The following is an 18490-nucleotide window of genomic DNA, read 5'->3' as shown; positions in this document are numbered from 1 at the left end:
TATTAAATAAATAGATTTCAGGGGGGAAAAGAGTGTGCCAGTCACTGCATTTTGAATTGTTTTGAATTAAGTAATTAAAGGGGATTTTTTTTTGCATTGCTGTTAAAAGGCACAGTGATTTACAGTATATCTAAAGTTCATGCAAAAAGATGTGAAAATGAAATTTGTATTATAATATTGCATTCCTGTAATGTAGCATCTGCAAGTTGACAATACAAGAAAACATAGCAGTGTTCTCATGAGAGATATAGACTAAAGCAACTAAAAGCACACACATTGTTGAAAATAAAACAATAAGAGGATAGCAATGCATTCTAATGCAAGATACATACTGTCAGACCAGAATTCATTCAGTCTTTCTTTTTTAAAGAAGCAAAATCCAGATTTTCTACCAAAACTCTGTTCTATTGAAATCTGATCCTCTTTAGATCTCCCCCACCAACTTATAACAACTAAAAAGAAAAAGAAAAATTGAGTAAAAGAATAAGAAGAATAAAATAAAGTATTTGCTAGAAGTGGTGAAGAAATTCTGCCTGGTATCCAGGGTATGCTTATGGAAAAAAGAAAGAAAGAAAAAAAAAGGAGTATTTTCTCATGGACAGGAGGTATTGGAATCCACCTGCTCCATCTCATTATTGCATTCAGAATACTCCAGATACATATTTGCCAGCTCTCGTGACCAGTAAAAGCTCCAATTCCCTCTTAAGTAAAGGTGCACTCACCATTTGTTTGAGGAACAGCTTTTTGAACATGAATAAAGAATTAGTACAGCATATTGTTTAAGAGTTAACCGGGGGGACGGGACCTGTTTTATTAGGGTGGATTCAACTTGTCTTTCTTTAAAAACACAAGACTAGGGAAAAGGAAACAAAATATGATTTTGAAAGTATTTGAATTTTTTAAAAAATGATTGCTTTGCTATAACAATTGTATTTTAGGTCACATAGTAAACATTCATTTTAAAAGGATATTTTGGTGGTGGTAGAAGAGGGGAGAAGGTGAGGATGGGATAACGGAAGAAACCCTATTGTGTCTAAGCTATTTTCTCTCTTATGTGGTTATACATAGTGATATATTAAAAACAAACAAAGGTCTACAAAAATGATCACCACATAAGAAACACGTTTTTGGTTTCTAGACAGCTGGAAACAGCTAATAAAGGATTCATACTTGCAGCCGCAGGGAATGGTTTATTATTGTTCTTGTTACCCCCCCCTTTAATATACGGCACCTTCTCTCATCAACCTTACTACCCTACCTTTCTATTCTTGGAAGTATCCAGGGTTAACACCATTCTGCTGGTGCACTACACCATGCTAATCATTGGAAAGGGGAAAAACAAAAACAAATGAATGGTACATTGGCAAAGTGCAGAATGATCTGTTGTCAGGCATTAAAGCAGTCAAACTAGATGTCAATTCCATGAAACAAAAGAAAGGTAATAGTTACGGTCTCATTGTGATGTTAATTCATATTTACAACCTTGGAATGAAAAAAAAAAGGAAATGTTAATGGTTGGCTTTTACTAAGAGGATCAGTTGATGCCAATATGAAAGCCAGGGAGAGAAGGCAATTATGCAAACACCACATGCATCCTAATTTCAGTATGGAAACTTACTTTTCAAACCTAAATTCAGGAAAATAATATGGAGAATTTTACTACAAAATCTAAACATGAGAAAGATTTAAGAGGAGAAAAAAAGCACATTGCATATGTCAGATAATCGACTCTGATTATCTGAGCTGTGCTAGCTACAGGGAAGCACTTACCCTTGAGTCCAGCTAGAAGTTAGCAGGGTAAGAAGGAACAAACCAGAATAACATAAAGACTAGCAACAAGGCTCAGGAAAGCAGACAGGAGTTCTAACCTAGCAGCTATAGAGTACTTGGGTTCAAGCAAAGAATGAAACAAACAAAATAAATAAGAAAATTAAACACAAATAAAAAAACTTTAAAAGAATACAAACAACAACACTTAGCTGAAAATTTCTTATGAAACTCAATAAACCTAGCCATATAAATATATACAAAATACATAAAGGGTGAAACAAAGGATCACACAACTTTTGAAAAACAACAGCCAAATCCTTTACACGCGATGCGACTAACATCATTAAACAGAACAGATATTACAAATAAAACGAAATGAAATTATGAAAAGAAAAGCACAGGTGATATGTGAAACAATTATTAAACAATCTTTCAAGTTTAAAAGAAGGGTTAAAAATGAACGTGTTTGTGTCTGTGTGTGCATTTTGGCTAGCGTGCCAGTAATAAAACAGAACAGGCAAAAATTGATATCCCCAGACAAGTGGCCATTCCATGAAACTTTATATATTGCCAAAGGGTGTTGTGCCTCATTTTAGGAGTAGGGAGCAAAGGCTTTGGGTGGATTTTTGTTTTACTGAAAGCATATATAGTATGAAACTTCTAGATTATCAAGGCTACAATCCTATGCACATTTTCCTGGGAGTAAGCTCCAATGAACACAGTAGGACTTACTTCCGAATAAACACGGCACAGGATTGTATTGTGTTGATTTCTTTTGTAAAAGCAAAAAGCAACAACAAAAGCACCAGTCTCCCACAAAAAAAGGGATTGTTGAACTTTACAAAACTGATGAATAGCAGGATCTATTGTTTTCTGCATTTAAAATGCACGTAAAAATACACTCCACTTATTTATTTAAAGAAAAGCTATCTGTTTAATTCAAAGTTGGAAGCCAGCTATTAAACGGGAAGTTGAGTGTTGCATAAAGTTTACATTTGCTAAGACAAATTAGGTGGGAATCAAATGAATTCAGTATTATTCCCAAGTTTCCCAACTGTAAAATGTGTTGTTCTCAAGTTTCTGTTTTACAGACAGCTTCATCATAAGACCAGAGTGTGTTTTTTCCTGGTCGGTAACACAATGCTGCTCTGCCATCTTTAGGCAATTTATGTCATCCATAAAAGCATTAACAAAAATTTTAGACTAATGAAAAGTGCCTCTAATGTGTACTTTCTTTCAAACCTTTAATGTAACCAAGAACTATATGCTACTGTGAACAAGGAAAAGTAAACAAAAAGGATATGCAAGCTAAATGCACAAGAATAAAAGCATTTATCACAATAGTCCTTACCTTTCTGTGGCTGAAGAAAAATAAATAAAAGCAACCCTTTTAAAATGCAATACTTGATTTATATGGGAACTGAACGATTTGTTTTATAGTCCTGCGATACCTAGCAGTCATAATCATGTATGCATAAAAAGGACTCACTTCTGATGCTTATATCTCTACCTGCATATATTTTATTGCCCATTGAGGTATTTTACAAGGAACTTGGTGTTCTGATGCAAAAAATATAGATGCAAATATGCAGGCATTCATAAGGCATGACCCTTCACAGCGTGAGCTCACTGGTGTTCTGGTGAGCCAAAAAAAAAAAAAAAAAGCAGCAGAGATGCATGGGTTCAGGCTTAAGGCCTGTGCACATATTATGCATTTGCAAGACCAACCCGTAGACTTTTGTTTTGTTTAGTTCATTCTAACCCTTGTCTTACGTAAACCGCTTAGATTTTTGTTGTTTTTGTTGATTAAGTGGTATATAAATCCTTGAGTAACTGCATTTTATCTCACGATTATGTGAAAAGTTTTCCAAATTTATTTCTTGGTGATTTTTTTTTCCCAGTTAGGAGATTATGGATTACCTTTGGCAACCTCTAGTGGTAGGTTTCCAGCTACTTAGAACCACCTAAAGCCATATTTATTAATAATTTTCTCTTGATCAGGACTTTTCTACCCTCATATCACTGTGCTGTGATTGCCACTGGAGGCATACTTGTCCATTTTGTTCACTTTACGAAGCAACAGAAGATCAGAAGAAACAGGAATGCAGAAGGGGGTTGCCTCCACCCACCGCTCCCATTTGTGGCTTTTTCTTTAGAGACAGTTTTTTGGAATGGAGATCCATTTTGGATGTCCTTTTGCTACTCCCAAAGATGAGAAACACAGGGAAATGGGGAAGGCCACTTCTGCTTCCACACTTCTTCCAGATTCCTTTCTTTTAGTCTAAAACGGAAGAGAAGAAGAAGCACAGCCTGAAAATGAGAGGAAAAATTTCAAAGGAAGTCATATTCCACAATGAAGGACATCAGTCCTCTCACCAGCTGCCTTCAGCTGGTCACTTTCATAAATGGGTATGCTTGGAATATTTACTTATTTGTTAGATTTATATCCTGCTCTTCCTTCCAGTAGCTTCAGTGCTAACTGTGGTAGAATCTGGGGATCCACATCCACTGGGCATGTTATTCCTTTTACATACAGAGCTCAGCAGTTAACACATGATTCACCCACTGAGAGGTAATGCATAATGCGTGCACAAGCCCCCTGGCATGTTCTGTCTTTTCCTTTTTTGCTCAATATGGAGTTAGAAACACAAGGCTGAAAGTAGGGGATAGACTGGGGAAGAGGCCGCATTCTGTGATATGCTTGATCTATCCCAAAGCAATAGAGCAATCTGGTGCAGCCGCAGCTAGCCTGGATTTCCCCATCTCATTTTGTAAAATGCTGAGAATTACCCCCACCCCCACAGCTCACATCTTGACTTCACCAGCTTGGGATGGCATGGAACAGGGACCAGTCTTTATGAAATGTAGAGGAAAACTGCATGTTTAAACTCCTGAAAGGTGCATTTTGGGTGTCTGGCCAGGTAAAGACAGAGCACATGGAATGCTAGAAATGGGAACAACACAGCTTTTGGGAAGAATATTAGATTATGCAAAGGAAATGTATTCCTATGATCACTGTTGGGCCAGCCAGCCATTCACAGAGCTAGAAGAGGCCACCAAACTGCTTTATGGTGTCCTTGTGCAAGCAATTAAGAAAAGTATTCTGCTACTTACCTTACCTATGTCATAAGCGTGTCACAGAATTAGAATCCTAAAAATGGGCTGCTCCTAATTTTTTCTCAGTGTGTATGGTGTGTGCGTGCATGCGTGCCCACACCTAAAGGAGGTGGGAGTTAGGATGCACATGCCATTATAAGGCCCAATGCTGTAGCATTTCGATCAACCAATCAGTCAAACTGCCACCTAAATCAATGAAAGTTTTCCTTGTGTGATGTATAATGGACAACAGAAGGGAAACCATGAAATGAATAACCTTCAACCAATCTGCATCATGCCATATTTTCATTCATACCGAAATGAAAACCAAGCTTTTGCTGGGCAATAATAAAGGCAGAGTATGAGTCCAAGCTATGCAAGCATGTGAAAGAAAATAGGCATATCTAATATTTCTCAAAACCTTTGAATCCCCACAGATATACTCTGTGGAAAAAGAGGAAATTAAACATTTTCAGAAGTGAGATGTCTAAGAGCGTATATATCCTAGCTCAGGCCACCTGAAAGAAGTACTGGAAGCCCATGAGGACTTCTGAGATATTTCAAACACACCATTGCCTTTGTCACATAGACAAGGAGGGAAGGCTGAAAGGCACAACCACACTGCCTTGGGAGAATCTTTGATTTCCAGGTATCTCAGTGGTTCCCCTGAGGTCCAGTCAACTCATGATGTGACAAGACTGAAGAGTGAGTCTGCTCATCATTGGGTTCATTATTCATGAAAATGGTTCATTCCACCATGCTGAAGTGATTACAGCCCTCTGAAAATGCTGTAATCAAAGTGTGGAGAAGGAGAGAATCATGAGCCCCATCTCCTTAACATACCTGACATTCTCAGCTTGATTATAACATGTGCAAAGGGGGCTAATGTAAATTTATAAAATGTACCGATTACAAGATTCAACCCTATGCCTATTAGGGCCTGTGTATTTAAGTCTCCTATATATACAGTATAACCAATACATGATGTGATCATGATCCTTCCTCCACATATTGATTATAATGTCTGCCTAGGGCTCAAAGTTTATGTTGGGCTCTGAAAATTTATTTATTTATTTAGCTTCTCTTTGAGAACCTCTTAAAATGGGACACCATGACTATCTAAGCAACTTCATTAATGCTGTTCTTGTAAACCTCTTCCCCAAATCATATTTTTGAGTTAGCTGAAGTGCTTCTCTCAGAATGATTTTACTTTGATAAGTTTGCAATTTTATACACACTAACCTGGGAGCAAACCCCATTTAAGTCAATGGGTCTTAATGAGTAGACATATATACGACTGCAATGCTAATGAATCTATTTCTTAAGCTATTTAAAAAGTGACAGACTGTTGAGATGATGATGATGATTAATTAAATTTATATTCCGCCTTTTCTCCCAGAAGGAGCCCAAGGTGGCAAATAAGAACACTAAAAGCATTTTAAAACATCTTAAGAACAAAGGACTTTTAAACATATTAAAATAAAACATATTAAAAAACATATCAAAACAAACACCCCAAAAACATTTTTAAAAGCAACAACTTAAAAAATATCTTAAAAAGCAAAGCAAAGTTTAAGTGTTTCTGAATGGAGATAGACTAACGTAATTGTTTCTGAGGTTTAAAACTGTTAAAATAAATGGTTAAAATCAATAAATGGATTATTACAATAAAAATTATGCAATCCACTGGCCGGAAACCATGAGTGCATCTCAGTCTTAACTGTTCATTATGAAATTGCTTATATTCAAAGATTTTTGTTTTCTGTAACTAACAAATAAGATCCCAACTGTATGTGCAGTTTGCTAGGCTGGGGCCCTCATTTTCATTTGGAACAACAGAGGCAACAATAAACTGAAGAGCCACAATAAACCTATTTGTGCTTGGATATTTAGGGTCTGTCTGATTGCACAAGGATATGGCAGGAGGCATTTCTCCATGGAGTTGTTGATCACTTGCATTTGATTTTTGGATTAGTTTCCTTAAATATACTCCAGGTATTTTGTCTTCACTTTTTTGTGATTCAGCAGATTCATTGCCCTGCATAAAATAGCCTTCCCCAACCTGGTGCCATCTAGATGTTTTTGGATGACAGCTCCCATTATTCCTGATTATTGATCATGCTGTCTGGGTTGGATGAAAGTCACAGTCCAAACATCAAGAGGGTACCAGATTGGGGAAGGCATAAACAGCCAGTTTTATATGGGACAGAATATGGCTGTCTTAATAGCTTGTCCCACACAAAAATGGATAGTCCAGTGTGGATGTGCATGCAGTTGTGTAAGGAGCTAGCATGGAAAATCCTGTAGCCTTCTGAGAACTCCTCTGAGATCATTTTTATCAAGTATTGCATTTTAGACTTTACTCTGAATGTTTCCCAATAGGATTCTTTTCTCAGTTCATTGCACATAGCATTCAGAATCCTCCAATCTGACAAACCAATGAAAAATGTACTTTGAAAAAGTTTGATTCACTCCATGCCCCCTGTACATAAATATCTATGCACAAGCAACCAGTTGAGCAAAAGAACGTTTGCTTTAATGATAGCATATTTTACTTACAAAATTGAGAGATTGGGGCATCTAGCTGGGGCACGTTTCCGCCTTTAGCATTAAGCTTTTGAACTTGAGTGGGTGGCACAGGTTTGTGGGACTGGCCAGTGGCTCGGTACATGGCTTGGACCCACAGGATACGGTCCTGTTCATCGTCACTTGCAAAAATCACTGTGTCACCTTCTTTCACTGCATTAAAAAATGTTCTGCCACCCTCCAAACCTGAAGAAAAACAGAGACCAGTAATTAGAAAGACAGCACCTGAAGATGTGATTTCTTACACAGCATCAGTGTCTTGGACCCTAAGGACAAAGATTCCCCTATAGTGCTTTCTCACTCTTCCTCCTTCTGTAGTTCCCCATGCCTTCTGGAAAGCCCCTCCTGAAGGTTGGCAGATACTCCTGAAAGAAATGTGATGTGGGGCAGGAAGCTTCATTGTGTAGGGGGGGTATGAGATTCCTGCTTTGTGCGAGTGTTATGCAAAGGGCTCTTTGGATCCAATCCAGTAAGTACAAGGAGTGAATGACTAGTGTCAAATACGCCTTAAAAATATAGAAAGCTCCTTTATTCCGAATCAGACCATTGGTCCATCTAGCTCAGTATTGTCGACACTGACTAGCAGCAGCTCCTCAGGGTTTCAGACTGGGTTCTCTCCCTGGGGATTTTAGGAACTGAACCTGGGATTTTTCGCATGAAAAACAGATGCCTTACTCTGACATGTGGTCCTTATTACAAAATTAATACAGAATGAAATTGTCACCCATGCTGGGCATTCAATGTCACCCATACTGTAGAACACTTTCCAGCAGAGATTCAGCAGGCATCCTCACTGTTAACTTGCGGACATATTCATTTTTTTTTATGCCAACAGGCATAATTTAATTTTCTTTTTTAGATGAGCCAATCATTCATATATTGTTTTACGGTATTTTATGCATACCACCTCAATAGTTTATGTGAGTGAGTGCTATATAAATACTTTTATGAATAAATAAATAAAATGGAGCTGAGATAGCAAAAACATTGTTGAGTCAATGACTTGCAGACAATTTAACAATTAGAAAATGGGAATAATTTCAGATTCATATTTTTTTAGCAACCCTTGGAAAATGACTGTACCAGATTACATCTGATGTCATTTCTGCTCTTGACATCCATGATTTTGCAATCTTCAAGCAAGTCTTAAATAGGTACATGCTGCACATTTCACACAGCAAGCTACTTCTCCATGAATCTCCTGATATAGGCCTTCCTGAAGAGCAGTAAGTTACCGCAAGAGAAACACAAAGCCCTTTTCCTCCTTAATGTTAAGAGATTGCCCATCAGTTCATTGGTTATCAAGACTTCTGCTATAACCTCCCTTCCCTCATAATCAATTATCCCAATCAATGACTTAAGAGAGCTGTGGAGATAAGCCTTTCCTCCCATCCAGTAGTCCATCAATAGCGTATGGCTATGATTCATGTTTATCATGAATGGGGAAACTTAGACAGTTTTTAATGACTGCTATCAATAGGATTCATCATGGAATGTGGGTATCAGAAGACACATGGGGAACCTCTTGCCCAAATTCGTCCCAACATTGGTTATAATTTGGCATGTGTCCCACATCTGATGTTGTATGTGATGTCCCTTGCGCAGGTAGAATGCAACTAGATTGGCTACATGACCGAGTTTCCCCATGGGGAATTCGATTGTGCAGCCAATCCCTGTAGAAAGCAGGGTTAAAATCGCTGCCCATCAGCTGACAGGCAGTGATTTCAACCCTGTTGGATCAGCTGCATGGCAGAGTTCCCCAAGCTGATCCCTGTAGAAAGTAGCTTTGCAAGCCCTGTGCTCAGCTAGCTGTCAGGCACTTTGGAAGCACTGCACAAGGGACTTTGACAAGTGGATGGGAAAACCACTTGTCAATCATCTGACATCATAATGACATCAGGTGATTGGCAGGTGGGTTGTCGCATCCACCTGCCAAAATTGGCCCACGGGGGTGGGGATACATAAGGATCTGAGCAAAAATGTTCCCCACCCCTGCACAATGTTTAAAAGCACTGTTTAACCCCCCCTTTTGTAATTTACAAAAACAAATGAAAAAATAAGCAACCTGCAGATATATCAAGATGTTCTAATTAGGCCCAAACTATTCAGCAAACAGACAATCAGAAAATATAGAACACCAGTTAACTTATCTACCTGGCTGTGGGTCTGTGTAATCCACTGTGTATCCATCAAGCTGCAACAGCTCTTGAGGCTCAGCTTTTTTCTCTCGGTAACTGCACATAGCAAATGTATATTGGCTAACCTGCAGAAAATCACAATGATTAAATACCATCAAGTGATGATGGTAGAAACTTCAAAGTGGCAGCATTTGAAAATATTTAGGCATTCACATTTTATCTCATTTGAAATGCTAATACACGAAATGTCTCCCCAATTATAATTTCGGTTCATATTCAGTCCTGAAGTGCCATAGGATAGCACAGGTTTCTACTGAATGGAGGAGAGAATGCTGAGATAACAACATTCTTCATCTTAGGGGCACAAAACAGGACACTACTATGGCCTCCTAATGATCAAATACCCCCTGGAATTTTATTCTATGCAGAACGATCCCCTAGGTGGGAGACTTCCAGAAACGGAATGTTAATAGGAAACAAATGGGACTGGATTGGTAGTCAATGGATTGCTTGAAGGTGCATACGTGCCCGCAGAAACCTTTCCTTGTGACCACAGAGTCCCACCCTTGTGCCCTCCTCTGCTGAAATTATGCTGGAAAGAAACCTGTTGTGGCTAATAAAAGGCTTTCCCCAAGCCTAACTGCAGTGTGTGTGTGGCTTCAGGGGACTGTTATTCTCTAGAAAGATCACCGTACCCAGACTGGGGGGGGGGGACTTTTCCAAGCCTAACTGCTGGCAAAGGGAGGAAGAGTGAGTGGATGTGTGTGGTTTTGGGGTGTGTGTATTCCACTCTGTGCATGTGTGTGTGGCTGTAATGCATGCATGGTTGTGGCATGTGCATGGTACCCGAGACAGTTTGTAAATGTGCCCATAAGCCTACAAATGTTGGCAACCCCTGGCTGTGGTCCAAAGATGTAAGCAATCTGTGAGCAAGTTGCAAGAGGAGTCAAAACAGCACTCCTCTTCAAACATTATATTTCTTAGATACACATTTAAGATTTTTAAAGTTTACATCTAAGATTAGCTATATTTGGTAATAAATGTTATCATATGGGTATTTTTTTTCCAGAGAGCTGTTTGGCTGTGGCTCCCTGTTGAGTGTAATTGTACCAGGAATTTTCTTGATTCAATATTAATGGCCTTACCATGTGTGTAAGGCTCCTTGCAAACTCCATGTTGTTGGTTTTACTGACAGCTACTTGTGTAATTTCAAGAAATGTTGTTAACATGGCGGGCACTATGACATCCCAGTATATGTTAGCAGACCTAGCGGCTGTCTCCCGGCCAGCAGGCTAAGAAAAAGCTTGAAGAGTCCAAGGCCTGGTTCAGACATAACAAACCCAGCCCAATAAACCTATGGTTTATTTGATAATGGATAAGCATTGTGCCCACTCTCTCCTTCCTCTTTATGCATGTCTTAATGGTAAACCAAAGTTTCCTCTTACAACAGAAGTAGGAAGCTATGGGTTAAGTGATGCTTTAAAATCAAGGTTGTTACATCTGAACTGGGCCTTCAGATGTTCCCTTGTGCATCCACATTCTGTGATGTTAGGAAACCAGAGGCAATCTTCTCTACTCAGTCGCTAGATATGGGCTGCAGATCTCCTTTATCAGTCCATGTGCACAGCCTTCTTATTGGCTGCAGGGGGCTTTGACATCGCCTTTAGGTGCCTTTCAGGCTGCATCAACAGCCAGCTTGTACTTAACATTTGAAAAACCAGGACAGCTCCTGAGCTCTAGGCTAGGAACTTACAGGGAAATTTACTGTCAAATTATTTCAAAATGACTTTGTTAAGGTTGTGTCACATTCTGGATTCCTTACACAATGATATTGGCTTGGACATTTCCTTGACCTCCATAGGAAACTTTGACTCTGATGGTTCCTTAAATCTCTTGCATCAATGGATTGCATTTGTCATTTTGGAGGAATTGGGGTGGGGGTTGGAAGAAATCCCCTCACACACACACGCAGTGACAGGATGTGAGAATGCCTGTTGGCTGTACTGGAAAAAGAGAGGTGGCTTCCCTTCAAACTACACTGAGACTGCTACTATGAGCAAAAATGTATATGTACACCCACCCCCCCTTGCTACTACATGCAATGAAATGTGATTTCTTTAAAGACATGAGAGATTTTTTTCAAGCAAGCCAGGATAATTCAGTGCCATGCTGCCCTCTACTGGCCTCAAATCAGTATTAATAATTTGTTTATAATCCTGCCCTAACCTGCTTCTCCAGTCTGTTCCCAGTTTTGCTTGCTTGCTACTTTCTCCATACTGTGATTCTCCATGGTTCAAAACCCCACAAGATATATTTGTGGTTCCAAAAACCCACATGAAGAAAGGGAGCCAATTTTCAAGGTGTTACTGCAGAGGAATTATCACCAGTCACAACCCATCTGGGCGTCTCTATTCACACTTCACATTGCCCAGGGCCTCATAGCCATTTTTTTTGGTCTCCTGCATTCTTGTTTGCTTGTTACAATGTTTTAAAGATGTTTTCCCAAAAGAGTAGCAGCTATAGGATTGAGTGTGAATGAAACCTGCCCACTAAAACCATACAGTGCCACCGTGCTTTAATTCCGGTCCTTGTCACAATTGTGTCTTTGAGGACATCCATTAGTGCCTGCAAAACCTCTGAGCTGCCCTACCCATGATATCTCTTTGCTGTGAAGTGGTGAGAGTGGTGCTCCCTGAAAAGTACATAGAGCTGAAAGAGGATGTCAGAAGAGCAATATTCTTCCCTACTTCCTCTTTCAGCTCTCTGTGCTTTTCAAGGCTCAGGTCAGCACCTCAGCAGCTAAACAGAAAGTGCAGCAAATGAAAGTGCAGCAAGTAAGAGAGACAGGGTGGGAGGATAGGAAGGCAAGTGAAATGATCTGGGAAAATGGGGGAAAGTGAATGGAGCAAGTGGACGGGTGGGGGAAAAGTGGGGTACTACAGGAGTCAGGAGAAAGAACACATAAACATGCATGCATGCGTTGTTCTGAAATAAATTAGCAACAAAGCTGCCCCCTTTTGCGTGTCTTTTCTTTATTTCTTGTAACACTTACTCCATCAAAGACAGAATGCCAGAGAGACAGAGAGAAGCTACTTGTGAGCGCATACACATCAAATTGGATTGCTCAGTTTTTCATGTGTTCCTTCCCCCTCAACCCACTATCAAGTCACAGAACATCTCTCTCTATTGACTGATCCTTTAAAAAAACACAGATCCATGGATCCAAGGCATTGGATCCTTGTGGATCCTCTTAATTTTTGCAAGGGATCCCTTACAAACTCATCAAATCTTTAGGTCACCTCTGAGTTCACAGATCTCTTCTGTGATTTGTTAGTCATTTTCTTGTCAACCTGTGAAAAAACGTAATGATAATTGCTTTAGATCCATGTTTTTGTACTGCTAGCAAGCTCCAGTTCTGTGATCTTTACAAGTCTACCAGAGATGGTGGATTTTTGGGGAACCTGTGTAAAACCGGAACTTCAAAATTATTATTTTAATTCTACTCCAGACATTATCGGACTTCAGTTCCCATCAGTTCCCACAAGCATGGCTTACATTTAAGAGATATGTTAGACATAAAGGGGCTAATTTCTAAATCAGCAGATTGTGCCTGAAAGTTTGTTGTTTAACAAGAGAAAGCAACAATTCCATCAGGCTTCAGCAGAGGGAAGAAGAGAAGAGAAGCAGGGCGTCTCCAACAACTCAGCAACATTTTACTCCTCTGATCCTTGAAATGTTTTCATTACATTACATTATTTTGAAAGTAAAAACTAGTGCCCAAGTTTGCTTTTTTCACCTTCCCTCCTAATATCTTTTCTTTTTGAGATGTGTCTTTTAGAATATAAGTCTAAAAGCTGAGAGTGTCTCATTGTTGATCTTTGTAAGCTGCTCTGCTAGCCTTTTTTGGCTGAAAAGCACAGTGTAAAACCTTCAAATAAATAAATAAATAAATTGCTGTCACAAGGTGCAGGATAGGCAATGGTTCTTCTTCTTGACCACTTCAGCTGGGTGCCTAATGCCCTAGAAGGAGGGAAGGGGGTTGGATTGTACCCACTTTATGCCCACTTGTCTATATCTCCCTGGATCTGTAAGAAGCTCATCAAATTTTCCCTTGGCCTCTCCATCCTTCAGTCTCTTACAGACAGTTCTCCAAACTGCACTTATTTTTTTTTGCAGTGGAGCATCTAGATATGGACCTTGAAGCTGAAGTCCAAGGCTCTACAGCCCAGCACCCCTCTCCCACGTGACCACCCAGAGAGTGACAGATGAGGGGGGCAGCAGAAAACAGGCCCAGCATCAGGACCTAGACTGGCATGATTATATCAGCTTCACTTGGGGCTTATGGTAGTTGCCACATCTTCCTCTTTTTTGGTTTCTTTTTTGCTCTAACATTTCAGGAATGTCGAAGCATGGATTGGGTGGAAAGAGAGAAGTGGAATGTTAATTGTGCACTTCACAATGGAAGTAATACACATGGCCATCTAAATGGACTTCCCATAAGAAGCCCATTAAATCCTGGGTCTAAAATTATCTAGCTGCACCACTGATCTTCTGTTCTACCTCACAAGTAGGCCCCCAGTCGCAAGCTATAGTCTCTGCTCATTTGGGCAGCACCTGTAGCCGGATGTTCTTCTCTTCATAGCTTGGCTTTGATAATGACACAGCTGCCCACTGCTTCCTCAGTAGATTATGTGCCCCATGGCTTTGGTATGGTGGGGATATTTCCCCCTCCAGAGGTTTTCCTGCAAATTACCTTGGATTCCTACTAACTGTGCTGAGAAATCTTTGTTCCATTGTGTCATGGGTTCTTGATGAAAGTGAGAGTTTCATCAGCTAAGATTTAGAAAACTCTTGCTCGTGTGTGGGTGGGTGTACACGCATGTGTAAAAGAGGGAGAGAGAGTGGGGAAGCGAGAGAAAGTCATTGTCTTCAGATATACAGCATGTTGCTGCCACCTCCTGGACAAACCGTTATAACGGATGACAATTCACAGTCTCCAGCTTCCAAATGCTTAGTCAAAATAACTGGATCTGAATAACTTCATGAGTGTGAAGGGACAGCTGCACGCATATATTACATTTCTAAGGGAGACTGGTTCCTTTATCACCTAGAATGAATATATCAACAAATTTTTTAACCTCTGCAATTGTTTTCTCTAAAAGAGTATGTTCCCTAATTCAGCAAATTGTGTTCTTAGTTTGCCATCTATTTTAACACATATAGTCCTTTTGCTATAAACTCTGGGTACTGAATTCATGAATTTCTAGCATACAAAACTGAGGCTGAACCACTAGATATATAAGTCCAGTTTAGTATCCAGAGAGTTAAGCTTATTAGCTTGGTGCAAATGATACCTTAAAGACAAACACGTTTATGATAGCATAACTTTTCTTCAATTCAGCAGATGAAAGAGGGAATTTAAAAATAACGTTCTAGTATAAAGCTGCTAAATTACAACTATCAAGACATCTAATTCTATTCATTATCATTCCAATCCTACTACAGGTGTTAAATTTATTTTTATTTAGCAGGATTTCTATACTGCTTAATAATCAAAAACCTCAAAAACCATGCTGATGTGAAAGGTCACTGTGCTTATTCTGAATATGTTTAAGCTCTTACTTATTTCTCTATTTTTGTAAGAAGATTTCTAAGCTGTCAACTCATTCAAAAAATATCATGGTGGTGTGCAATAAAAACACTTTTTGCATATTGTTTCAATTCCAACTTGTACATTTCCTCTCTCCCCTTTTACCCCCATCTGTATATATACCTGCCAAATGAGATTACACTTCACATATCTGATGAAGTGGATTCTAGTACATGTCTGGCACATCATCAGCATCAGTCTGAAGGGGACCTGTGTGAGTACAGATATATGTGCGTAGAGCTCTATCTAAAGGGGTAGGTACCCTGGCTCCTCCTGTCCATGTGGAGGGAATCCCACATGCATAGATATAGTCATCATCAAGCTGATCACACACTAGGGAGGGTGGTATTGTGGCAAAGGTGTCTTGGGATTGGGACTAGTCTGCTCATTCTGAACAGCCCCTTCATATGACCTTTGGGGGCAGTGCAAGATAAGCAACTGGAGCCCATGCTCTTGTATTCCTTGGTGGCAATGATGAATACACAATATTCGTCAGCTTTTTCCATGCCCAACTTAAAGTGTTGGTTTTAACCTGCAGAGCCTCGAACAGCTTGCATCCTGGTTACCTAAAAGATCGCCTCTCCCCATATGTACTTACCTAAACCTTTAGATCTTCTTTGAAGACAATGCTTCAAGTGCCTCCCAAGGAGGGAACCTTTCCAGTAGTGGCATACCAGCAATCCCAGAGAGGTTCACCTGACATTATCTTTGAGGCCTTTTAAGTGCCAGGTGAAGACCTTTTTATATTTATGCTACTGTTGATTTTATAGTTTTATGTCTTTTGTATTTAAATTGTTTCCATACTTATTTTCAGAGAACTTTACACTTTATGTTATGAGGCAGCATGGAAATGTCATAAATAAATAATAATAATATAAATAATTTTTGACTCTCTGACCTGATTCTTTAAAGAATCATGTCGATGCAAGGTCTGAAAGTTACCTTTTTTATTTTTGGCCTGTCTTTCTGAAACTGCCACTAGTTCTAGCAGCATGAGAACAAATTCTAATAGTATGAAAGGGGGAGAGAGGAAAAACGTACTTCTCTTCAGTTTGTTTATAATTCTTTCTCCATGGTCCATTCTCCATTTTTCTGGAACCAAAAGTCATAAACCAGGTGTGGGGAACCTCAGGGCTGCCCCTCCCAGCCTCTTTTCCGGGACTTTCCTGAGGCCACGTCTCCTACCCAGTCATACTCACTAGTGGCCCAGTTTCATCCTCCATGAGTGCTTCCGCTTGGCTGCAATGTGCCCTTGAACTCTAATAATGCCTCTTGCTTGATCAGACAGATGGAGGATACAGTGTGTAAAAACTGATTTACTGAATAAAAGTAAAATGTACATTCATTGCTCCACCAACTTTTGCCTCTGGCCCAGCCCACTACTGGCATATGGCTCCCATAAGGTTGCCCATAAGGGAATGTGCCCCTTCAGCTGAAAAAGGTTCCCCACCTCTGCTTTCAATGCTTTAACCTTTCCTCATAGCAAATATATTTTAACTGCATCATTGGACATCTTTCCTTTTTCTGAATCTTTTCCCAATGTATTAAATACTTTTGTGTGCATATGCATTTATCTGCACAATTGGTAACCTGCATTTCAATCAGCGTTCTCAAAGTAGGGGAAAAATAAATAAAAATGCATAAAACCATATAGCAACAATAAATCACAACAGACACGGGGCAGATTAAAACCATGTGAGCTGGCATTATTTAAGAAACAAACACCCACAGTAGAATCACAGAATAGTAGAGCTGGAAGAGCTATTGAGTTCAGCCCCTTGCTCAGTGCATGGAACAGTCTTAACTGCTTGCTTGAAAGGGGCAAACTCTTTCTATTGCACAGCACCAGGGAGCTGCTTCTAGAACTTAGGGGCCACCACCAAAACATCTTATCTGGAAGTGACCACCAGCTGAATAGTTGATGGGACTGTCAAAAGACTCTTGGTGCCAGATCTTAAAGAGCCTATATGTGTGAGATGAGACTAACAGAATTGTATGAAGTATTCTAACTGTAGATACACCAAAGATTTCTGTAATGTCATTATGGCATCTAAAGTCAAGGGATGGCCGTTGAGGAGCCCAGTGCTTAGAATATCTGTTGCACTCAGGTTCTGCTTGTGGGCTTCCCATAGGCATCTGGTTGGCCACTGTGAGAACAGAGTGCTGGACTAGATAAGTCACTGGCCTGGTCCAGCAGGGATAGATCTTCTCGTGTTCTTGTGATCCTCATATATAGCAGCACCCATTATGGCAAATTCACTGGCAAGAATCAATGGCTGGGTGGTGTGTGGAATGATTCATTGTGGGGAGGGAATTCAGCAGTTTACCAGCAGCAAGGGAAAGCAGGGAGTGGCTTAGTGAAGTAAAATGGGCTATGCCCATTTGGGTAGGAACTGTGCTCTGCCTCACTGTCATTTCACAACAGATATTAGTAAAGACCTGCATTCACCTCCTTCCCTAACTGCCCTGCAGAGGTAGCCAGTAATCCCCACCGGCAAACTGTCTCACTGGTCACCACTGCTCACATTTTCACCAAATGACATGATTCTACTTGGCATACTTAATGATAAATCTCAGGAAAGTAAATTCTGTAGGAGCATAAAGGCTACTTTTGTAGTCTTTAAAAATAATGGATACAACATTAGCTTTTGTTATAAGAGCAAAAATTTCTATTTAATAAAAAGGCCAGGTAGTAATAACCTATGGGCTCCCATATGCCAAAACAACAATAAACCCCATGTTTGCGGGTTACATCCATCTCAAACAGTTCAGGAAGAGGTGTCTGACATATACATTCTCAGCACATTTATCTGAAGGAGAAAATGAGGAGATACTTATAAGGTAATAAGTGATTGGCTTGTGGTGATGGATGGTCAAAAGTTGTATTTTCCCCTTTCTACAGTAAAACTGGTCACTTTAAAAGCTTTCCTGGCATTTTCCACCCAGTTATGATGAGCATCAGATTGACTTTGTCATGCATTTCCCCTGATTTATGATGCTGCAGACACATTTTCATTCCTAACCTTGGGGTCATATTCTGCCATCACTTTCACACTGCATATCTTAGAATCTACAATGAGGTGAGTAACGAGTCTGTGCCATAAAATTTGCATGCAATTAGCATTCTGTTCATTGCAAAGGGTAAATTTGCTACCAGAGTGGTAGGTGATGTACAGAAAGGCACATAGCAAAATTGCAAGAGAACATTCTCTCTTCTGGACGTATTCCCAGACTATATATGTGCATGCAT

At 39.8% G+C, this 18490-nt stretch overlaps 1 protein-coding gene across 13 annotated transcripts in view; it reads right to left on the bottom strand.

The window, feature by feature from the left end:
* CADPS (calcium dependent secretion activator) overlaps positions 1 to 18490 on the bottom strand; it is a 562280-nt gene that overhangs the window by 225013 nt on the left and 318777 nt on the right. For all 13 annotated transcript variants that reach the window (XM_061622068.1, XM_061622066.1, XM_061622061.1 and 10 more), the window contains exons 10-11: positions 9607 to 9715; positions 7426 to 7638 (exon numbers count right to left, since the gene is read on the bottom strand). In XM_061622068.1, coding sequence (XP_061478052.1) covers positions 7426 to 7638; positions 9607 to 9715 — 322 coding nt within the window. The remainder of the gene's footprint in view (positions 1 to 7425; positions 7639 to 9606; positions 9716 to 18490) is intronic.

The sequence above is a fragment of the Rhineura floridana genome, chromosome 3, assembly GCF_030035675.1.
Source record: "Rhineura floridana isolate rRhiFlo1 chromosome 3, rRhiFlo1.hap2, whole genome shotgun sequence".
NCBI lineage: Eukaryota > Metazoa > Chordata > Lepidosauria > Squamata > Rhineuridae > Rhineura > Rhineura floridana.
This window is presented reverse-complemented; position numbering and strand designations above follow the sequence as displayed.